The 25,586-nt window shown below is 37.4% G+C and overlaps 1 protein-coding gene across 1 annotated transcript; it reads right to left on the bottom strand.

Moving 5' to 3' along the window:
* Positions 1 to 3,165: 3,165 nt before the first annotated feature.
* On the bottom strand, positions 3,166 to 14,449 carry LOC139147391 (glutathione S-transferase Mu 1-like). The gene is made up of 9 exons (XM_070718473.1): positions 14,321 to 14,449; positions 9,982 to 10,057; positions 9,489 to 9,553; positions 8,260 to 8,341; positions 5,626 to 5,726; positions 5,300 to 5,395; positions 4,758 to 4,847; positions 4,450 to 4,470; positions 3,166 to 3,562 (listed from the first exon to the last, which is right to left on the bottom strand). The coding sequence occupies exons 1-9, from the start codon at positions 14,354 to 14,356 to the stop codon at positions 3,473 to 3,475; spliced, it is 657 nt and encodes a 218-aa protein (XP_070574574.1). The 5' UTR covers positions 14,357 to 14,449; the 3' UTR covers positions 3,166 to 3,472.
* Positions 14,450 to 25,586: the final 11,137 nt, after the last annotated feature.

The raw sequence follows: 25,586 nt of genomic DNA, 5'->3' as shown, positions 1-25,586 counted from the left end.
TCCAAAATGTGATTTTCAACTTGCGGCTGTCAATCTCAAATTTGGCCCTCCCATGCCACTTGTCCACCTAAATTTGGCCGTCTTGCCGTTGATCGGTCGACTCACAAAGCGGTTTGACTTTCTGTAGGCCGCTATAGTTAGAAGAGTCTCGGAGCAAGGGAAATGGAAGAAAATGCATTGTATTATAGTAAGCATTATTGCGAAGAATGTTGATTGGCGGTAGCTTATTTCTTTGTAAACTGGCGTTTTTCAGTTCATGTATTTTCGACACAAAATCATTGCGGTAATACCACACAGACACAGACACACAGACACACAGACACACACGTGACAGACAGACAGCCAGCCAGCCAGACAGACAGACAGACACACAGACACAGACACACAGACACAGACACACAGGCACACACAGACACACTGGCACACACACCTACACACACACCTGCCCGATGCCCGATTTTGACGTACTGTAACGTGGGAGGCATCGTCAACACCGGGAAGGAAGATGCGTGTCTCCTTTTGATGGAGAAGACGTGCTGAGATTTTGTAAACATTACGAAAAGGTAAAGAACTACATGCCACCCGTGTTTTCTAGACAGAAAACAATGGAATAAAAACTTTATCAGAAAGTCATACCAGCCTCAAATCCAGATGACGAAAATAGGGAAGAACTAATCAGAAGTGCATGAGGACGGGATCATCCAAATACTTGATCTAATGTTGACGCTCCGGGCGGGGGGGGGGGGGGGGGCGTGTGTAGAAATGATCTTCCATCTCCATGCTCCTCAGATTGGCAATAAATTTCAAATGTTGGTTGGTATAAGAAAATAAAGTCAAGCATTTATCAGAGTGATATAATAGTGTTAAGAAGAAAATACAGAGAAATCACTTAAAACGCAAACTTGAAGAAAAAACAATCTAAAAAGCTGAAAAAGCCATTTTAAGGAAAAAACTTAACCCTGTCACTGTAAAGGGAGAGCGCAGGTATATGAGTTCAAAGAACTTTTCAAACAATATTGAAACCAGTCAATGGTCGAAGAAACGCTATCACCCATCTGCAGAACGGTGACTTATCGAATTCGATCGAAGTTATATTAAAAAGGAAATCAGAAAACTCACTCATGTGTTTATGAAGACCTTATATTCTTGATTCTTGATTAGACAATCTAATTACCTATTAAGAGCTCATACAGTTAAAACCTCCTTATGAATGCTCGCTGTGAATTGGCAGTTTATCGAATGAATTTTGCGTGACAGGGTACATCTAGTGAGAGACATTTTAGTGAGGGGACTAGACGAGCAGTAGTAAGCATTATCCAAATCTTGGTTCAGTTCAAAACTGAAAAACTGGCGACCGGTTACATGTAGTCTTTTCAGCAGCGTTCACACAATACTCACTAAAACCTCTTTTCTTCGATTCTGTAAAGACAGCTATCAATTTGCAGTGCATAGATTCTGTAGTCCGTGTATAGGTATTATATCATACCAGTATATTGGTGGTGCAAATACAGCGATCTGATTGGTCGAGACGCGAAAAGAACCGTGGTATATTGGCGATATACCACGGCTGGCATGCGCACTTGCTCTCGGCTTGAGGAAAAGTCCTTTTATGACGTTTCATGCCAGAATTTCAATATACTGTTATGACATAATAGCAATAAATCACACCCAGCGACGGTATACCACTCGATTTTGACCATTTCACTTCATATATGCACTCGCTATCGCTCGTGCATATATGTCGTGAACTGGTCAAAATCTCGTGGTATACCATCGCTGGGTGGGCTTTATTGCTTAAGTATAACTCTCACTGTTCTTGTTTCCTTTGACAACGGAATCCGCCTGAACTGGCTCCAATCTATCATGACAGTTCTCTATTGTTGCCATACAGCCTTTGTTCAATTCAGAGGTTTCATACCAGAGTCCTGTACCGCTATTTGTAAATTCTCTGCCTTATAAGTAGATGACATTTTGTCGGTAATAACCTGTCGTTTTGGCGTAAATTACCTACACAGACGTATCTTCTCGCAAAGCCTCTTAAGAGTTTTCAAAACTTGCCTGAAATGCAGTCTCTGTTTAGAATTTCCTAACTTTGTTACTTTTAATGAACCATACATCTCTAGTCGGTATATCAAGATGCAAAAGTGTAGTTGTCAAAGAAAATCCACTCCCAACATTAAGCCTCTTTACTTGAAGAACACAATAACGAGAGAGAGAATAATAGAATCTCACACCCCCAAGGACCTGGGATCAGATTTCTCACAGGCGAGTGTGAGACAAAATATCCCCAACGAGTGTGAGAAATCTGATCCCAGGTCCTTGGTGTGTGAGATTCTTTTTCTCACATGACCACAAAATGCGTTAAATTCATATTGGACACGTACAATATTATCAAAAATCGTGACAACTCTGTCGTCTGCCTCTGTACTTTGACCTGCTTACTTTGTAGTTCTGGCCCGTGTGTTACTCGTCGTGTCATTGGATAACATTTTGCACGTGGAACAAATAGACTATTTATCATCCAATCAGAGCTCGTGTAATATTTGCGGCAGAGTGTGGGACGGTTTCTGAGAGTGTGGGATCGATTTTTCCCACACTGTCGATCCCGCACTCCCAGCGGCCAGGAATGTGTGAGAGAGAGAGAGAGAGAGAGAGAGAGAGAGAGAGAGAGGAGAGAGAGAGAGAGAGGAGAGAGAGAGAGAGAGAGAGAGAGAGAGGTTGGGTGGGTGTGTGTGAGTCTTCTGATGCCGAATATAAATTTCGTAAAGAGAACATAACTATGATTTTTGATATTTTTATTGCTATCGTTCTGTAAAACCAATCCATTTTATCCTTCTTCCTAAAAAACGATATTCTTCAATACAAAGCCTTCCCCTTGCCAAGACTATGCATGGCGTACAATGCTGTTTTTGAGAAAATAATTCAAACGCCGACTAAATTTCTAATGTGCACGATAACTTGATACACGGACCTTTACCTCACTTTAATTTGTTAATTGAACATTTATTCGAATAAAATCCCCTTCCTTGTGTGTGACAACACTATGTTCCCCCCACTCATCTTTAACATTAATAACGGCTTAAATAAAAAACCTACAAGCTTTCAGCATTAGTGTGAGAGAGGAAGTTTTAGGCAAACAACATGAATATAAAACAGGAGTCCATGTATATTAAATGTATATAACGTACATTTATTCATTTGGATGCTGAAGTGTGTTTTCCATCATGGTCAAAATTTACATCTACAGTGCCTTGACTCTAAATAAATTCAAACTATCAGCTTCTTAAAGAGTACTGGTGATGATTCTACCCCCGTTGTCGTTCTTTCCAACGATCTAAAACCTGGTACCATTGGTTAACTCAAGGCAAAGTTAGCCTACTTGTACACATTTATTGTGCTGTATACCATAGACGTAGACAGTCGAGAAACCATACCATGGACAGTCGAGTTTCTCGATTGTCTATGTGTATACTTATTCATAAGAAAATTTGGCCGTCTTGTCGTTGATTGGTCCACTCATGAAGCGGTCTGACTTTTTGAAGGCGGCGATTCTTGGCAGAGCCTATATGGTACCATGGTACATGAAAGGAAATGCATTGTTTCAGTGAAACTTAGTATAAATTACGAGAATCTTGACAAACGGTTGGTTAATGTCTTTGCAAAAGCTCGATTTATCATTACTCTCTGCACAAAGAGTTTGAGAAACATCAAGTACGCGTGCCAGAACCTGAGACTATAACACTGTCGATATAATCACCATCATATGGTAGTTCTCATGTAGAGGTATTGTACAAATGTAACTGCGACAACTACATTAATTGGATGGCAGAATGTTTGTACATTTAAATGGACTATTCCCTTTAAAATTATTATTATTATTATTATCATCATTATTATTATTATTATTATTATTAGTAGTAGTAGTAGTAATTTGTTTATTTATTTATTCTTTATCATCATTAATATCTAACTTGTTTCTTTTCTCTCATGCATATTTTATTTTACCACAAAGTTTTATAAATTATGCACTTACATTGATATAGATTTTATTTCAAATAGCGAGGCTAGGCCTCAATCTTCAACATGGCACTCTAGGGGCTCAGCGACTGTGAATGGTAGGGGGCTGGACTCGATTAGTATGATACTATTTTCTAGCCCCTGCCCAATTTACTAATCCTTAATGTGTCTTTATTTTTTTCTATTTTTCTTAAGTTTTCTGTTCTTTCGGGAAATAAATATCCTCATCCTTGTTCTTATTCCCATTGCTTTAGTCCGATGAGGGCCGCACGGTCTGTTAACCATGTTTGGAACCTGTAGTGGTTACTAAATAACCATTATTCGTGTTCTGAGTGAAATGTTTGACCGTCGACCATAAAACACTGAACCACCGCGGGCGTAATAATACTATCTAAAAGTTAAAGGCTAAAATTTACTAGCTGGTATACCTACCTCAAACCTTGCCATGTGGTCCTGGTGAATTAAGAAAAACAAATATAATTTGACGGTGATCACATTATATACACACTTTGACAATCCTACAGTTTACAACTTGAGTAAATCTGACCTTCACCTGTCTAACTCACATTGTCTTCAATGGTTGTCTGTGGAAAATAATTTTTCCCTATTAGTGATTGATTGATAATTATTAATGTAGACTAGGTAAACCGGTCATTTGGTATATCAATAAAGTTAACTTGCATTGTATAAGCGGATACGTGATCGCGATAGAAATCCTGTAAATGGAAAGTAATGCTCACTTGCAAGTTTTTGTGGCTGTCCAGTATTTTGGAATCGACTTCACGAAGTTGGTCCATCAACTCATACATGACGAAATCGACAAAGGTGATCTGTAATAATCAAATATCACATAAAAATTGCTCATATCGATTGGTGGCAAGAACGACTCTGGCGGCAGGAGAGACGGGTATAATTCGTACCAGCACGGCAATTAAAGTCAAATATTCAAAAGCTTCATAAACTAAAATATTTCTTCATGAATATTGTGCTTCGTAAACTACTTTGAAGAGGAAAAGATAGCCAAGTCAATAACATTTACACTTAAGTCTTGCGGCATCCATACGTCCACTGAGAGAGACGATTAGAGAGACGCCGATGAGCATTCGCTTCCTCAGCAAATCATAATGAGCTATGTTTCGATAGAGTTCAAATTTTACGGCAATATTCATCACCAATGCGGTATATTCATCTACTATACCAGGCACGTAAAGAGAGAGAAAGCTGTAGATGCAGCCTTGGCAATCATGGTTTGGCGTGCAAGAGAAGACAATATATCGCTTACATTTTGACCTGCAAACCAAGGGTTTTGTCCAAGAAAATCAGAAAAGTCTTTCAGCAAGCCAGCCACAGTCTTCAGGAAATTTTCTTTCATCTCTTCCTGAAATAGAAGAAGGAAATCATGCACTTCTAAGCTGAGATAAACTGTTCCTATACGATAATCATACATAAGAGGACATCTCTGTAAATGGATTTATTTTAGTTTCACGACATCATTTACAACATGTTTTAATTATCAGTGTGACTGTTGGACATCCTTTTAACCACTGACATACAATCAAACCACTATAAAATCCAAGAAAGACTCTTCAATATATAATGGGAACTTACCCACTTTGGATTGTAGAAATGATCTACCATATAGTTTCTCAGATCCATTGACTGTTCTGCCATTAAGTCCACTCGTATTACTTCCTTGTCACTAGTTCCAACTATTGAAGAGAGAGAGAGAGAGAGAGAGAGAGAGAGAGAGAGAGAGAGAGAGAGAGAGAGAGAGAGAGAGAGAGAGAGAGAGAGAGAGAGAACTTGAGATGTAGCAACGTAGTGTGAAGGGCTGGCTTAAATTGTCGTGTAAGGACGAATTCGGTCGCCTGCACGATGTTCATAGTGGGCGCTCCCTCTTTTCGTTTTGAAAGTTAAATTTTTGGGGAGTAAACCTGTGATAGCAGATATGTCCCTTATCAACATTAAATGTTACGGTATCATTACTGTGAATGAGTAAAGCAAACAAATAAGGTGAACGCAGCATCTCGCGTGCTCGTCGAAGCGTGGAAAGGAGCGCCCTCAAGCGACAAATCTTCCTTTTCGTATTTGTAACCAAATCTCTACATCTGGCTGAAACACGGTTCCAGCGAAATTTCAAAGTACATGTTGCTGGCACGCCATCTTTAAGATATGTGGCTCCATATAAATGGAAATTTTAAAACGTCCTGGCAGAATTATGTGCTATGGAGCTACATCATCTCAAATGAATAGAGTTTTAACGCTTGACAGTATTTTCGAGAATTGTAGGTGCAGAAAGCCCGTACATATTATGTTCTTCCTTTCCTCTCCCTTTACAGCATGTTGATATCAGACTTATAAGCCTAAGGATATATCTCACCTAGAAGGTATTTTTTAAATATTTTTTCACTAAATAGTAATATTATTTCGACGCTAAATGGTGGTGTTTTTTTCCTTTGTCCCGTTGATAAAAATTGTGAGAATGAAAAATGTTCATGGCTTGACGAAAAAACCTCCGGGAGGAACGCGTCAAGTTCTGTGACGTCATAGGTGGCGTTCTTGAGTGTAGAACGGAGTAGCTATACACACCATTGCAGATTGGCATCCCAAGTTCTGTCTATAATTTGGAGAGTGACAATCACTCCTGCAACAGAATGTTGTGTGGTATGAGAGGGTAGCCAGTGATGGAGAGTCAAGTGTTACCGTTGAAAATGATTCCATCGGAAATATTGTGAGCATAGATTTGTGCTTCAGTTCACTCAGCGTGAAATGTCTCCAGACCAGCCGGCCGCTATAAGCTTATTATAATCGAGTATGTCAACGTAAACAATCCGCAGCTTCACAGGAAATCCAGAAAATTCTCGATCTACTGCCTTGTTCTTTACAAAAGTTATTAGAGCAGAATGTTAATTTTATCAGGCCTTACCGCCTGCGGAATTGATCCTGTGCTTTCCTAGAGTACATAAATAAGACTGCGTTCAAAAAAAAGGTGGGGGGGGGGGGAGCTCGAGGAATCGCGATTGAAATCTTATTTTTTTTCAGATCCCCCCTCAATACCTCAAAAAATTTCAAGTCCCCCAAATTACCATATAGCCGAATATTTATTAGGAATGCACACAGAGTAAAAATAAACATTTAATGTGTCGTTCTGCACGCAAATGTTCAACACTACCTCCTATCAGCAGGTTGTAGAGCCATATACCTAGGGCGAGTTCTTAAATTGATTCATTATTAAATGCATCGGTGAACTTTTTGGATTTCTCAGTCTAAGCCGACTTGAGTTTATCCAACTCTGGCCAGGTCAATGGCACCAGCTAAAAAACACACAAAATGACAATCATGAGAGAGTATGAAAATTGTGTATTCCTAGCTTAATATTGTTTTATTCGATTCGATTAAGATCAGACAAACAAAAAATAGGTGAGATATACACTTTAAGCTTGTCAACACAACGTATCCTGTACAATATGCAACATTGCTGTTTACAAATTTATTTCTTGTTTCGTAATTAAAATTAAGTAACGAAAATGACTTTGGCCATACGCAGTATGTGTTGTAGACTTGCTCAAAGTCTGTTGGCATATTAAATATCAAAACAGAAGAAACTGGAGGACTAAAAACTCCAGAAGACTGTCGCACTAAGCTGTTGTGTAGATCACTCCAAGTCTATTTCCATATTAAATATCAAAACAGAAGAAACTGAACTTCAGAAGACTGTCGCACTTAGTTGTAGGCTGTTGTGTAGATCGCTTGGCCAGCCAGCAACTCAGCTGCCGAGAAAAGCCAGGCGACTTGGGGCCAGTCTAGCTGTGTTACTAACTTTAGCATTGAGCATTTCGACACGATTTTAGGGGTAGAACAAACGGGACAAAAGCAATGGTAAATACTTCATACGTTAGGCTGTGGAGCTTAAACATTGGTATTACGACTACATGACAGTTCACCTGATATAAATCTAAGGAATACGTCTCCACACAACGTGTAATTGCATTGAAAGGCGTTCTTCTTGCGATCACTTCGTATACAATGGGTGGCTCTGTCGTCAACGGAAAGGATCACCGAAAAGTTCGCTTGTATCAAGTTGAAATAGTGGCTGTACAAAAGGTTCGGGCTGGTAAGACCCTACAACAACTTACTCCTCAACCTTGTTACATAAATTTTCGCGAACATTAAGAGTATTGTGACTGCGCATGCGTTGGTGTTTGGACGGATTTATTTAGGACAGATTAATGGGTGACTTACGGAGATTTGCCTTGCGTGCCAGATACCTCAGGATGGCGTTACTTTGAGTCAATTTTACATCACCATCAATTATGTAAGGAAGCTGTAGGCAAACAAATAATAAAGTGCCTTCGTTGGTGCATGAAAACGTATACTTTGTGGCCTGCTTTCAAACAAAGTTTTTGATCTTTCACTGTGTGTTGAAAATATGTAAACAGTCTATTACCTTGCATTATAGACAGTAGAAACGAGAATGTCTATGCTTGCACACCACATATTTGTTCTGTTGTGCGTTTCCTATGACACACCTCCATAATTGCATTGTCCAATCCACAAACGGTGACACAAATTGTTATAACAAACTAATCCGGAAGAATCAAGTGCATGTACATTAACCGGGCAAACTAAATAGAACTCACCAATTCCACGTGTATCTTTTAACAAATCTTAGTGATATATATGCATATATATATAAATTATATATATATATATATATATATATATATATATATATATATATATATATAATTTATATATATAATTTATATATTTATATATATAAATCTATATAACTGACCGAAATGTTTGTCCCATCCAGAGACCTGCGATCATCGAACTCCGTACGGTTAGTGCCACCACGAGGGAAGTTTAATAAAGCGTACGGTCAAAGAGCCTTTTCTGTGTGTGCACCTGATTTATGGAATTCTTTGCCGCATGAAATTCGTACTGCTCAAACTATTGACTGTTTTAAACGTGGTTTAAAGACACATCTTTTTACTAAGTACTATTCATAGGTCCATTTATGTTTTTACAGGGACTACTCAATTCTATATTTTATTCTATTGGAATCGGTTTTAACTGAACACTATACTTTATCTCATTTTTTAATTTTTAATTCATCATTTCATTTTTTAAGTCAATTCCGAGTTGTTTTACTATTTGATAACTTTGTCTATTTTTTGTCTTTTATGGTATGTACAATGCACTGAGATGTATGTGTAGTGCGTTTGTGAAGAATTAAATAATAATAATAATAATAAATATATAAATTATATATATAAATTATATATATATATATATATATATATATATATATATATATATATATATATATATATATATATATATATATATGCAGTAAAAATTTCTAACATGTTGAAAACAGGACTTAATTAAAAATTGATAAAAAGTTGAAAACATAACTTAGACGTTATCCGAAAAGGGTTTTAATCGTTTGGTTCCGTACTCACATTTGGGAATGGGAGACCTAAAGTGTATTTCTCACCCAACCAACACTCACGACTGAAATCTGGCGCTGGAAGGCAACAACAGATAATATGACATCACTCAACTATTTACACAGACATTAATTAAATGTGTGCATGTATGTATGTATGTCTGTATGCACGTACATTAGTATGTATGTAATAATGTGTATGTGTATGTATACATACATTTATACATATATATATATATATATATATATATATATATATATATATATATATATATATATATATATATATATATATATATATATATATATATATATATATGTCATTCGAACACGTGCTTGCCGAATTGCCAGTGTTTCAAACATTTTCTGTTCAGTGCCCATGTATAAAATACAGACAAAATACTGAAGTGTTATCAACAATATTCATAATCCTAAATGTATTAATAAAATAATTTCTACTCTTTTGCTGTCTAATAATGCCTTTTCACCCTGTGCTATCAACTAACCTGGTCCACACTCGTATAGTTTCTCCTTGTAATCTATCTCGGCATACTCAACAAGGTAGCGTATTGGCTGTGCTAGCTGTAACGCAAAACACAGTATCAAGTGAATTCGTTGCATAAATTCCGACTGAGAAACAAATTATGTCATGAACCTTTGTCTTTTTCCTTATCATTCCAACTCCCGTCAACTCCATATTGTGCTGGGTTGTGCACCGTTTTCCCAATAGTATTGAATAAATACATTCATGAACAATAATTTTGGTTGGGTGTGAGAAGTCATTGGACAAGACGGTCGCTGCAAATATGTTCTGAATGAGAAGTAATTTTCAGTGAAAAATTGGTCAGGTTCAAGTTGTTTTCTGTTTGACAAAGCAAACATTGATAGGTAGACACAGCAATGCAGGATACTAGGAGCTATGAAGGCAGGTGTGACAATGCTCCTGATGCAGCGATTCTCCGCCTGAACACACGACAATCACTGATCAAAATCATGATGTGAAATCCGACTTGTTCAAGTTGTAAATGTGAACGATTTAAAAAAAAATCGAGACACATTCGGGAAAAGTCGGGTTTGGAAACTTATTGCGGTGTGATACAGTTTTATGCTATACTTGGTACTACACTATTGTCAGTATGAATTTCTACTGATTCAACTTTCACAACGGCTTTCGTCAAAGATTTATTTTTAAGTTGGTGGGGGTATTTTACATGTGTTATCGGTTATGTGCAATGAAAAAACTGACACTTGTCAAGCTTACCCAGAGCGGCGTTCATAAAGATGTGACGGGACAAGGTTTGGTCGCAACATGCATAACCGACCGCTGAGGGCGCATCACATATCGTTGAGGAAGACGCGTAGCGAACGAGGGGCTGTGAGAGATTCTACAACGGTTTGTGGGTACTCGAGTTGTGAACTTTGATATCATTGGGGGCTTTGAATGTTTCGAAAGGGGGGGGGAGAGTGTTGTCCTTAAAAAATCCAGCCAAGCATGTCGGAGAAAATAAACAGATTGCCAGCAGATATGAAATAAAATGCAATTCATGGACAATTACTGTAAGATTGTTTGTTTGTTTGTTTGTTTTTGTCTTTATTTTACTTTCGGCACGCCTTCCAGGCGCCCCATTTTATAACATCTTAAATTTCACAGTGTGTTCCTCGGTCACAGCATTTGTATAATATCTTTCAGTCGGCACTCCCTTTGGGCAACCCATTTTCACAACATCTTTCATTTTCGGCTCACCCCATTGTCAGGACATTTTCCTGACATGTACAATGTAAATTCATTACATTTCATTAATGCCCTGATTTTATTAATATTTTGACAGAGACTTTCGCTGTTGTTTTACACCAGCGTTTCAATTTGAAACAATCAGTAGCATTATTTATTTGCTTTGCCTCCGCTACTGTTTCTCATTCTTACGCCTGAAAATATCTTGAATACTCAATTCAGCTTGTCCATATATATGTATCCTGCACTCGATATCATGAGACCATTGTTGTTCTTTACAATGACGTGCTAGGGTTATCATGAAATGTCAACTAATGTGTTTGTTGTACATAAAATAGTTTCTCAAATCGCCCAAATACTGAATGTTTCTAGAACTACTCTCTTTCAATTTCTAACAACAACATTTACAATGCAGTGTGACGAGGGCTGGACAAGGGCGCAAGAATATGCCGTAAAATATAGACCTATTTAAACATGTATTGATAATATCCTTAATTTAGGATTTGTGGTGTCTTTCAAAACATGCTATACGATACACCTGTCAATTGAATTAGAAGATACATTCCGAAAAGAAGAGCCCCACCCTGAATTTGAAGTACTGTAGCATAAATTTTTGAAACATTAGAAATCCTAAGCAATTGAGAAGTATATACATATGCAGAAGATGCATTTTGATTTGTGTTCGTTAATTTGCATTTCTTTGCATTAAGGGTGACCAAGCCACTAATTTTTTTACCAACAATTTTCGTTATTTTTCTCTAACAGTAAGACTTATATGTGAGGATGAGATTACGACAAAAAATCAATATGTCACCAGATTAATTGTGGCAGCTAGAAGGATTTGAAATACACCCACTTTATTCCATTCCAATGACAGAAATTATGAATCTACCGTAAGCATTGCCCAACCCGATATATTTACTTTCAGTTCTTTTCTTGAACTGCTGCACTTATTTTATTGACACGTGAACCACATTGAATAATAAATGAAAGCTTTAGCTATTTTTCCGCTGAAAATGTGCATACAAATTTAAATTATCACTTCTCAGGCCTTCCAAAACAACAGTTAAAGCTATTGAAAACTTTAAAGTAATGACCATGCCTTATCCATACTTTGTAGAATTATTTAGATTTCCAATCCAACAATTTTGTTCATTTTCACATAAATTATTGTTCAGATATTGCACATTATATGCATCAAATAAAAATATGGGATCATCAACCTATTTACAATGCTACATTGCTTAACATCACCCCTCCCCATATGTGAAATGGGAAAAATTACAATTTGATGAGAAATGTGTCCTCTTCAAATTATTGTTTTTTTTTATTTTTAAATACTTTGTAAATATATCGACATTCAAACATTTTAAACTTACAACTCTAAGATAATATAATGATCATTCAATCATGACTAACAACGTCCGCTTTCATGCTAAAAGCTCTGACAATAAGTTGTATGAAGATAGGTTTCCATCAACCCCACCGTGTAATTTTCTGTATCAGGAATGGCAGCGATCAAAAATTGTACCTCATGTATCGTGATGTCGAACCGTGAGTGTGGCCACTCCGTCAACACATTTTCAAAATCGCGTACCATTTTTAGTCTGGTTCAGACAACCACAACATAGGTATCATTTTAAAGCTCTGACATCGCTCTTACTTCTAACGAAATGCCATACGCGTACCTACACAAATAATCTTGAAAACAGTGTTTCCAATAGAGATGACGAACATCTACAAAATGATTCTCTGTACTTGAGAGAAATTTATTAACTGGGGTAGAAATGAATCGTATGTGTTTCGAATATTTTTTCACATATCGGACTCGTTGTCGACCATGATCTTCTGCAGAACACGTGGATTATGTTGACAGTCGAAATTTGTCAAAATTCATAAGACAGAGGCTTAAGGGAGCGTTCAGTTATTATGGCCGGGCGTGGGCCGGCAAAATCCAGGGGGGTCACCTCAAATTTGAAAAGTGCAAGGGGGGTCATGTCTGTCCAACCCCTTTGAGGGGTAATTTCAAAATTATGGCAAGTCAGAAGGGGAAATCTGAGCATTAACACCTTATGAGTTTGTAAGGAAGATCATTTGATCAATTTTTTGGTACAATGGGTAGGGGGGTTCACTTATTTTGACTGATGCGCAGGAAAAATTTGCCGGCCCACCCCGGCTATAATAACTGAATGCTCCCAAATAAGCAGCCAAAACCTGCCGATCACACTTGGCGCGAAATTTGTGACCCGTACTTTATCAGTGACGCATTCTGGTCGATGATTGGCTAACAGTCGGAATACATCATAACAATGAGTCGCCAATTTTGGAAATGGCCCGGACTGTAGACGCACGCCACCCCACCACAGATAGCTGCGTTTCTACAGGTACATGGGTGGACACTAGTACTGGCGTAGTACGATAATACATGTATGCACAGGTACGAGACACGTCGCTTTGCTTCGCGATCGATCGGCACTGATTAGAGAGAAAGCTTTCTCAGTACCAAGACAGGGCCTCGCGAGCAATAGTCGTCTAGATGTTGTGAATATGATCGATAAATGTCTTGTATTAAGCTTTTTTTTCATTATACAAGCCTTACCTGTGTCTAGTGTGTGCCTATTACTTTACCCTAGCTATCTGTGTATAGTATTTCAAAGAAAACAGTCCATATCTGTTAATTGCCCTCCCTAATCCCTTTAGTAATTTGTTCTGCCGATCACCGACGCGGGGGCTTATCGCCCGGACCAAATCCCTCGTTAGCAGCTCATAACGTCTACTACCTTATGAGCTGCTAACTCGGACGGCGGACTCCACGGCAGTATGTAATATGGATCTGCTGTGTCCTGCTTAGCTTAGACATGGAGCTAGCTCCATGACTTAGATGATCAAGCAACTGAAGAGTTCACGGGGTTGTACGGTGCAAGTCCGCAGCAACAATAGAACACGGTCCCTGGACCGTGAGTGGAACCAGACATGGCTGGATTTACCTCGTCTATTTCATGATGCCACCATAGTATAGAAGCGAAATTGTTCGCACTGAATGCAAGAACATTATTAAATCGATGTGACAACATACTAACGCCACCAATAAGTCAATGTGACAAGATACTCACGCCACGAATTTTCCAATATGCAATTAAGACTGGCATGGTGACTGACTTCTTATCTTACGCGACGGGATGCTACACAGCTTTGAGCTATATAGTGTGAGATGTATAGTATGCATATATGGCGGTTGTGCAGTTTGCGGAAAGTCACTATCTCGTTGACCATCAACATACTTGAGCAAAGTATCACAGGAAATGTGTATTGTAATGGGGTGAGAGGGCGACTGGAATGGCGGTCAGCCACAGGAGGGTGCACGTGTGGTTCGATACACGGTGGCCGCCGTGATATGCATTGCATTAGAAAAATGCATACCACTGTGGCCGCCGCGTATCGAAGCACACGTGTAGTCGGCCTTGTGTAAGGATTCGCTTATGTAAGGGATGACCAATTTAATTTCTGGTAGGGGAGCTGGAGGGAATGGGTATGGCGACAATTCTTTTGTACCCATCCTGGTAGAAGTTTTTTTCCAGAAGTTGCTTCAAAGCAATTCTTTGACTAGTCGAGTCAATTTATGATTTGTGATATTTATTTGGTGTATAATTGCTTTAACTCAAGTTTTCAGTCGCATTTGTTGACATTGCCTTGGTGGTGTACTTTGAATAATGACTGGAAATGTAAAGGATAAGATTTAGCACGATTGGAACTAATGTGGGATAATTGGATATGAAGTAATGTGCAAATGTTAGCTCATCTGCTTTTCTTTTTAAGTTATACACATGTTTTTTGTGAGTAATTTGTAATATTGCAACATTCAGCTATAGAACACCTATCACTTTTGAGAAATTTGAAAAATATGAAGATTCAATTATCCCAAATTAGTTCTAATCGTGTTATTTGTAAACTCCCTGATAGGAACGAAATAAAAATACATATTACTGTATTTAACTAAATCCTTCGTAAAAAAGTATCAAAGAATAAATTAACAATTAACTGTGTTATACTCAAACAATTTTACGAATTTTTTTAACTTAAAATGTTTAACTACTTTTAAATAAGGAAAAAATGAACAAAGCATGTAAATCTCAAACATTTTTCTAACAGTCCACTGATGTCTACCTGTTAGTGATATACAGTGGTTTCTAGGAATAAAATAATGACTAAAATGATAAAAAATTGCCAAAATGTATGATACTGATAATTTTACTATAATTTTTAAAATTCGTAATGAGAATACCCCAAGAAACCCAGATTTCAAAGAAAGAGCATGAGTAGATTCTGAGAATTTTTCTATTTTGACCAAAATGACTACTTTTGCCATGATGTAAACAAAACTGAAAGAGAACATCCCTGTCTACTTCTAAGCCAATTTTCAAAACGACCAGGCAAGCGACTGCATAGAAGATTGTTTTAAAATAAAACTTAAGAAAATGACCGAATATATCAATGAAATGGACGTTGCAAGATAGCAGCTCACGAGTGAGCGGCACATAAGAGGTCTATATGCCACTTACATTGCTAAATAAAATACTAGGCCCTTGTCCATTCTGGTACGTGGCCGACCTAAAAAATAGGTGTGATAAAATAAAACATAAATTCAACTCGAGTGATACACATGACGTCAACTCAGTACAAGAACTGTTAAAACAAAATATTGCAAGTTAACATGCAAGAAACAACAAACAAACTGACCTTACAACCCACCCCCGGCGTTGGTGATCGGTAGAACAATTAAAGCTCCATAAGCTGTATCTTTTGCCTATTTTATCAGAACTTTTGTTTTGTGGTTTCCCGACACTTTCTGCATTGAATCGCTAAAATTTAATTTAATGCCAAGTATTTAGCATATCAACACAACCTATTTGAGTATGATATACATATTTATTGTTGAAAATTGTATTCAAGTCCGGACTAGAATTCATTTGTAAACAAAAAACAATTATCACTACACACATACAAGCTTTGTTGACAAAAAGAATACTCGAAATTTCGATAAACGGATTAGTGTCAGACGCGGTAGATGATATACAGAAGCAGGATACTGAAAAACTTGCCATAAGTTACAGCTTATATCCCTTTAATGAAGGGGATTAGAGAGGGTAATTTCCTAATACATTCTCATTCTCATCGAATCTGAGAAAGTGACCGGTCTCGTAGCGAGCCTGAAATGACCGGTCTCGTAGCTACAGGAATGTTCCATACATTTGATAAACAGTCCTCTGCTAAACACAAATGGCGGGAACTCTTTGCTCTAGGTTTCAAGGTCGCTTCACAAACTGAGGGTAAGTTTCAATGCGACCAAGACGAAAGAACCCAAGGAAGGACTGAAGACTATCATATCGATCGATGTGTAAGTGATTCAAGTCTATAGGCCTAAAGTCAAAATGTTAATTCACTCAACAAATCCCACTTAAAATTGCAGAATAAAAAAATCACAACTGAAAATGGACGACATATAATATAATTAGATGGGCGGAGTTGTCTTCGTAGACGTGGTCATTGACACGAACTTTGTATAATTGAAACGTATACATGGTATAGCATGTATAGGGTCGTCTGACAACCCCATTTAGCGCTCGCCGTACGGGCGCAGAGAATGAAGGACAGGTACCGTGGCCTCAGTGGAGCTGTCGCCGTTGAAATACGTCAACATTAAAGCTGCAAGCAGCTTCACTGGGGCCCAAGTACTTGCAAATACTGGCAAAAGGTCCCACAATGATAATCAATAACCCTCTAATGTCATAAAGTGCTTCATCCGATTAAATTTAGAGCGTGTAGCACTTGTTTATAGGCATTTACAGACACATTTATTAAATCGAGATGAAAGGAAGTGTGGGTCTATTGGATATTTTGGCAAAATGATTTTTTCCGAAATTTATCCCTGTGTACCAAAAATCAGACATCTTGCGTATTGGCTAGCCCAGAAATTGATATGCACATAATTGTTAGACGCACGTTACAATGTAAATATCTCTGAGGGTATCTTCTGGTCTTTTATTAGTCCCTACGGACACCGTCCGGGGGGGGGGGGGACTTATAGGTTTGGTCATGTCCGTGCGTCCGTTCGTCCGTCCGTTTACGCAGATATATCGGAGACGCCTGGAGCGATTTCGTTCAAACTTAGTACAAGGGTGATTACCTATGCCATACATATGCACGTCGATTTGTATCACGATCTGATTTAATATGGCCGTCTGGCAGCCATTTTGTTTCCTGTATTTGATGTCGGTGCGTATGTTCACGCGAATTTCTCAGTGATGCTGAGAGCGATTCCATTCAAACTTAATACATAGATTACTCTATATGTTATACAATTGCACATCGATTTTGTTTTGATCCGGTCTAAAATTGCTGCGTGACGTGGCGGCCATCTTGTTTCCTATATTTGACGACTATGCGTTCGTTCACGTAAATTTCTCAGCGATTGCATTGAAAGTTGGTACACATATTATTCCCTATCACATATATATGCACGCCGATTTTTGTAATGATTCTTTCAAAAATGGCTGTGTGACGGCCGCTTTCTTTCCTACATTTGATATCCATCCACAGGGTCCTCAGGTAAGATCCACAGGGGTTCAAGGATGAAATTAATATTACAGTGGATTTCAACTAGGCACCGCAACTCAGCGTATGAGACGGACGCATTTCACGTACAAAACAAACGGTAAGCTTGGGTATCACGACACATTTCAAAGCCACCGACACCTTGATTAATTACGGTAAACCAGCAGGGACAGCCGCTCTGTCTAGACTGAGAGAACACTTGATCTACAATGTAACTGTTTTTACGGTTTCAGCTAAGAGTTTTCTCATAGAAACTATTAGTTTCTATTGAGAAAACTCTTAGCTGAAACTATAAAAACATAAGGCCTCACATTTTGCTGCAATGCACCTCAAAATTACAGAAATTGCACAAAACACACACACCGTAACATACTTCAAAACGTTTATTTTTTGAACATGATTAAAGTGACCATAATTCAACGGGGTACGTTTGCTTCTGCTCTCAACTCTGTGGAATGAAACGTTAATACGCAACTTTTTAACCTTGAAAGGAATGAAACACGCTGGGCCCGAATAAGCTTGTGTACGTCTACTTTAGTCAGGTGGCTTATAACAAAAATATCGTTACACGGATGACAAAAGTACCAAATTTGCTACAGATGTTCGCATAAACATATAGATCAAAATTAGCTATTGCTCAAAAAATTTGGGCCACCGGAAAGGCTCGATGACGTCATAAATTCAAAATGGCCGCCATTATAACGCAAAAAATGGTAAAATACATTTAATTCAGGCAGTTTTTTAACATTTTTTTGGATAAACTGGCACAAGCATCCCAAATTACAAATTCAACATAAAATTGATACAAATCAATTATTTTGATGACGTCATAAAGCCAAAATGGCCGACCAAATTCAAAATATCCCCATAATATCGTCTGATAATGTTCAAATACTGTTAATTAAGCCTGTTTTCAGCATTTTAGTGCCTGAACTGAAATTAACACCCCAAATTACAGACAAAACATATAATTGATGCAAATTAATTATTGTGATGATGTCATAAACCAAAATGGCAACCGAAAATTACAAAATGGCCTATTATGAAGTTCACTATGCTTAGTACAATAACCCATTTACGAGACAAAATGATAGTTCAAAGGTAATGTACAATTTGTCTTGATGATTCATAAACTCAAAATAAATGATAAATGTACTAAAACTTAGCCAATAAGCTCAACACAAATTACAAATTATTATGAAATGATTAATTATTTAGCAATGGTCTCTTTCTGAATTACTGAATCGATGTAAAGGAACTGAAGGCAACTTTACCCATCGGTTCTACCTTTCAAAGTGTTACGTTATATGAGTAGATCAATAATAGTGTGATTTCATGATAAAGAAAAAACATGGCGAAAAACTGGTGAATAAATCATCCCTTGACCCTAGTCATGTGACCTTGGTCCCTGAAAAAGATTTATGTTTGTGATTTTAGTCTTTTGCTTCCTTTGATTCAGAAGCCTTTTCGTTGTTGAATTTTCTTCGTTTTAATGTCTCGATGTGTGGTGACAGACACACAGTTTTGTGCTACAGTAGTTCTCTTTTTGGAGGATGTGCTGGCCTAAAAAGATCGTTTGGTCGGGGTTTATGAACAAAGAGAAGACTTTTTTTTTTACTTTTTTGAAGCTAGCTTAGCTTTCTTTTTTGCAGCTTTCGTGAATTTTATTAAAAGCGTCTTTGCCTTTCGTTTTTAGTCTCGTTTTGCTGTTTGGAAACCAAAAACATAAAAAGGCCAGGAAGAACATAAACAGAAATGGAAGGTAAAACAAAGACAAGAACTCAGAAAGATTCTCAGATTCATCAACAACCTTGCAAATCAAGCTCTAACAAATGTTGCAATCAAAGCATTAAGCAAAGGCTTGAAATTGATTCCCACTCCGAAGTGCCTATACAGAAAAATGGTCGTATGAGATACCAACAAGTATGAGATATCAACAAAGAACACGATTGGCCGGTGAGGTAATGTCAGTTTAATCTGGAATTATGTAATTCATCTGCTTTATTTTTTACATTACACACTTGTTTTAAGAGTAATTTGTAATATTGCAATATTCAGCTATACGGCACCGAACACTTTTGAGAAATTTGAAAAATATGAAAATCCAATTATCCCAAATTAGTTCCAATCGTGTTAAAGTTATTCGCATCATAAAATTGTGCAATATCATGAGAAACAAACAATCAATCAGTCAGACATCTGTTCTAAGATAAGTCGATGTTCAACACTACTAACAGCGGAAAACCCAAAAATTGTAAAACTGTGTCTAAGTGATAGAGGAAATTCCATTCGGAACCCAAATCAGAAAGAACATGACTCTAGCAGAAAAGACTGCAAGGAACAATCTGTCTAAAAAGAAACAAATCTAAATAAACCCACCAATAAAGGAAGAGGCATAGCAATTGTGAATAAGACAAATGACATTAAAGAAAGTTATAGACAGCTGCGAAATGTACACTATTACTGTACATTAAGGCAACACTTGGCGACATTAACTATACGGTGGATATTGTATATGGAATCATTTATCTGCGACAAGAAGATCATTGACGAGGTGATTTACAGTTTCCCCATTCCCATAAGTAGAATAATTTGTACACCACGATGGTATCTCCTGCTAAAAATACACAAAACCAAGGCAGAAGGAACAATCATCACCCAATGTCTCAATAGAAATGGCTGCTCGAGCCCAATAAACCAAATGTCGGAATTTCTAGACTTTGTCATAAAACCAACCGTCCAAAGACGACTTACATATGTCAGGGACACAAAAAACTTCATTAACTAGTTATAGAATCAATAAAAAACAAGCAAACTCTATTCTGGTAACATTTTAGTTGGTATCAATGAGAAAAGCATGCCAAAATGAAGCTATAAATGCAGCGATCGTAGCTTTTGACTCTGAAATAGTACCAGCAAACTGATACAATACAAAAAAACTACCAACAACGTATATGAAAGCCTTACTGTCGAGTATTCTGAAACGCAACATATTTTAATTCACGTGAGAGAAAATACAAGCAAATCTATGGATGCAGTATGGGCTTACCAAAAATAGCCGATATCACATACCATGAAACGGAAGAAAGTTATATTAAATCCCAAATCCGGTTAAATATTGTATGGAAATTTAAAGGGTGACATTTTCATGGTTTACAAAGGAATAGAACATCAACTTCTAACATTCAGAACATTTGTTGAGGAGTGCAACACCTGTACGCTAACGGTACCGGTATGTTCAGCTTTGGAATTCATAATTGAACCTTCTATCGACAAAATCTTATACCTTGGTCTTCAAATGTCAGAGACGCAATCGAAAGAGATGGCTCTATTTTAAAACCAACACTAAACCATCTGACGATATTTGACTGTCACCAATTTTCAAATGCTTCATTAAGGTGAATTAATCAGATTTGTTCGTACATGCAACAACAATATGGACTTCATAAAAAAGATCAATTTCTCAATGCAAAAACTTCAAAACGAGATAACAAAAAAAAGACATAGCTTGTATCAAAAAGAAGTTAATGTAACAAAACGTCGGCCATCCTTCATCAACAAAAGTAAGAGTAATGAAGTAACAAAAAACTAATCAAACAATGTAATACGAAATTGGAAAATAATGAAGGGTGATTAAACGCTGGCCATGGTATCCCAGAAAACCTATAATAACGCATAAAAGAAAGAAAAACATACAAGATATCCTCCTTCAAGCAAAATTCAAACACAAGGAGAGTACAAATGAACGGTCTGAGGAACAATTCACGCAACAATCAGACCATAACATAATGATCGTATCATATCCCTTTGATGAACAATGGCTACCATTAAACTGAGCATGTGGGAATACAAAACCATTCAAGTGACTGCCGACTGCTAAAAGGACCCAACTTTGGCCCGAAACGTCGCTAGGAGGAATCACCAACACAAAACTTTTTTCTGGGACCAAGGTAATATTACAAGGGTCAAAGCACTATCGATTCACTGGTTTCTCCCCATATTTCCCTTATCACGAAACCGCATTGATCTACTCACTATCCTGTATCACAAGCAAAGGTAGAACCAGTGTGTGAAGTTGCCTTAATTTCATTTATATCGATTTGATTTTTCAAACACAGACCATTGTTTAATAATCAACAATCTCATAAGAGTTTGTTACTTGTGTTGAACTTATTGGCTAAGTTTTGATACATTTATCTTTTATTTTGAGTTTATGGCATATTAATACAAATTGTACATTACCTTTAAACTATCATTTTGTCACGTAAATGGGCTATTGTACCAAGCATAGTGAACTTCATAATAGTCTATTTTGCAATTTTCGGTCGCCATTTTGCTTTATGACGTCATCTCAGTAATTAATTTGCATCAATTATATAGTTTGTCTGTAATTGGGGTGTTAATTTCAGTTCAGGTGATAAAATGCTGAAAACAGGCTTAATCAACAGTGTTTTACCTTTTTTGACAATGTTACGGCGGACATTTTGAATTTGGTCAGCCATTTTGACTTTATGACGTCATTACAATAATTAATTTGCCTGAATTCAATGTTTTATTTATAATTGAGAATGTTTGTGTCAGTTTATTCAAAAGAATATTGAAAACTGGCTGAATAAACCGTATTTTACCATTTTTAAGCAATATAATGGCGGCCATTTTGAATTTATGACGTCATCGAGCCTTTCCGGTGGTCCAAATTTTTGGAAAAATAGCTAATTTTGATCTCCACACACTACTTATGTGAACCTCTGTAGCAAATTTGGCACTTTTGTCATCCGTGTAACGATCTTGCTGTTTTTTGTTGCTAAGCCACCTGACTACTTCGAACTGTTGGTCAACAGTTTTACGCTAGCAAAATGGCGGTCTTCGGGTAGTCATGTCGGTTAAAGCTAGGGAAAAGGTGATATTTCAGTGAATTTTAAACAGATTTCTGGTTGTGGTGAGTCCCTAATAACCAAGTAATCGATGAGTGTTGGCAATTTGTAATTTGGATGGAAACTTTTCGAAATATCGCCAAACAAAGTTGCGACAAGGGTGCTGTCGGGCGTAACGTGGACGCTATTCTACGCAGTTTCCCATAGCTGTGGTGGCGGGGTTATCGTAAAAGTCAAAACCAGCCCGTAAAAGGCAGGAATCCCGTCTGAAAACACCACAGCTATGGACCCACAGCTAACTCCATATGTAACTCGTTCGAAAGTAAAGTTCAGCCATTTCTTATCAACAACAATCCAGATAAATATCTCCTCAATGGTCGTATCAGACAACATGGACAAGTGATTGTAAATACATTCTTCGTGCGTATTACAATGGTAAAATTCCAGAAAACATCGAGACTATACGCGAAGTTTGGCCAGAGATAATCCAGGCAGCCGCAAGCAGACAGGAGAAAAAACGACCCAAGCACACTAACAGTGTACAGAAATTACTTGAATCGCAAGGAATTACTTTTCCAAGCAAGCAGACGTCAAAATCACCCGGTACACCAACATGTGCTGGCACAGATGTCATTACCGCAGCGAATGTAAACAAGGGTTGGTACAGAACGACGCAACTCCATTCAGTAGAGAGCGTGCAACTTTGCAATGTTTCACAACAGACCCGGCCGTACTATCAACCTAGCATGTACTATGAACAGAATGTATTGCCTTACCACCAGTCTACATGTATGTTCGCACAAATGCATCCCTATGCGTACGTGGCGAATTATGGGCGATACTATAGTATGGCTCTGAATCAACCTTTACACTCGTAATCCATTTTCTCATCCGGCATGTAATTACATTAATACTCAGCCTCCTTTGCCGACTGAACAACCATCGCGCCCGCCATCTCCACCTCCTCCATTTCAATAGTAATGGCGAGTAATTGTCCCAAATGTTCATTCCGTAAGGCAATGCAATATTTTGCTGTTCTTGTTTTTCTTTTATCTTTTAGTAGACTACAACATATCAGAAATTTGAGAAAGAAAAATTTGCTTCGAAATATATATTTCAACTGCTTTCTCGTTTTGCGACCTTACATCAGAGTTACCTTGTTCAATTATCCGTTGATTTCGTATTCTAAACTTCTTTCCGTGAAGTAGTGCACAGTAGATTTTCTCGTGCGAAATACAGACAAAGTCGTCATCTGTAGGCGGCTTTTGTTTTTCGTCGACTAAAGATATCTGTTGACTTTATTTCACCGATTCTAAAGCGGAAGTCGAAGTACATGTTACTCCATTTACTCATGGTCACCACTATATTCACTTTATTCGTGATCATAAAATAAATATTAAAAAAGTATGATAAAAGGTATGTATTTTGTTTATTCGTTTTCCAATGTGAGGTGTTTGTGCAGCAAAATATCTGGTATTTCGACTTGTCTTTATATGCGATATTTCAATTCATTTCAGCTTTCAGCCGAAACCGTAAAAACAGTTACATTGTAGATCAAGTGTATCTCTCAGTCTAGACAGAGCGGCTGTCCCTGCTGGTTTACCGTAATTAATCAAGTTGTCGGTGGCTTTGAAATGTGTCGTGATACCCAAGCTTACCGTTTGTTTTGTACGTGAAATGCGTCCGTCTCATACGCTCAGTTGCGGTGCCTAGTTGAAATCCACTGTAATGCTGTGTCCACGCATAGGGGCTCATGAATGCAGATATCTGAGATATTCCTGTGCCAATTCTTTTTAAACTTTGTACAATGATACTCCACTATAGCATACATATGCAGGTCTATTTATATTGGTGTGGCATGCATAATTAGTGCTAATTTGCATAATTCGTGATTAGATCTCTGTTTCTGGTACAACTGTGCCAAATTTGATGAAACTTTGTGCAGATGTTTTTCACACAGAGTTCTAATATCAGTCAATGACATATCTCAGTATTGCATCAATTTATTGCTAATTTGCATATTTGATGAATTTTTGAAATTAGGGTGATGTCTAGAATATACCGCGACAGATTTAATGAAACAAATGGTACAAATCTTGAGCACATAGCTCTACAATAGTGTACAAAGACACTTAGCAGTATCATGTTAATTAATTTCTAATTTGCATATTTCGTTCCTTTTCCTAATTAGTGGGCTATCTCAAGAAATACTGTTTTAAATTTTATGAAACGCGGTGCAGATGTTTATCTGTCAGCATTATAATACTATGTGAACACATTATGGAGTATCATGTCAATTAATTGCTAATTTACATATTTAATGAACTTTCATAATTATTGTCATATGTCCCATAATGCTGCATCAAATTTAATGAAACATGGTACAGATTTTTCATTCCAGTAGTCAAATGGCGTGCAAAGATATGTAGCAGTTTCTTATCAATAATTTGCTTATTCGCATATTTAATTAATTTTGGTGATTAGACTGATATGTCAAGAAATAGTTTAACAAATTTCATGAAATTTAGTACAGATGTTGAGCTCAAATTGCTTTAACAGTGAAAAAGACACTTATCAGTGTCAAGTTCATTAATTTGTAATTGCATATGTAATGAACTTTCCTAATTAGAGTGTTATATCCACAAATACTGCGTTAAATTTGATGAAACTTGGTACAGATTTTGATCTCATAGTGTTGTAAATACAAATCAATGACACTTGTTGGTATTATACTATGATGTTATCCCACGATATCAGCGCTTGGTTGGGACGTATTGCCTAGAGTGAGGGTGCGAGCTGGCGCGCACCCTCACGAGTGGCAATACGTCCCAACCAAGCGCTGATATCGTGGGATAACCGATTTATCATATGCCCATGACCGTATATTTAAGTA

The sequence above is a fragment of the Ptychodera flava genome, chromosome 13 (genome assembly GCF_041260155.1).
Source record: "Ptychodera flava strain L36383 chromosome 13, AS_Pfla_20210202, whole genome shotgun sequence".
Classification (NCBI taxonomy): domain Eukaryota; kingdom Metazoa; phylum Hemichordata; class Enteropneusta; family Ptychoderidae; genus Ptychodera; species Ptychodera flava.
Note: the sequence above shows the minus strand (reverse complement) of the source record. Positions and strands in the feature narration are given on the sequence as shown.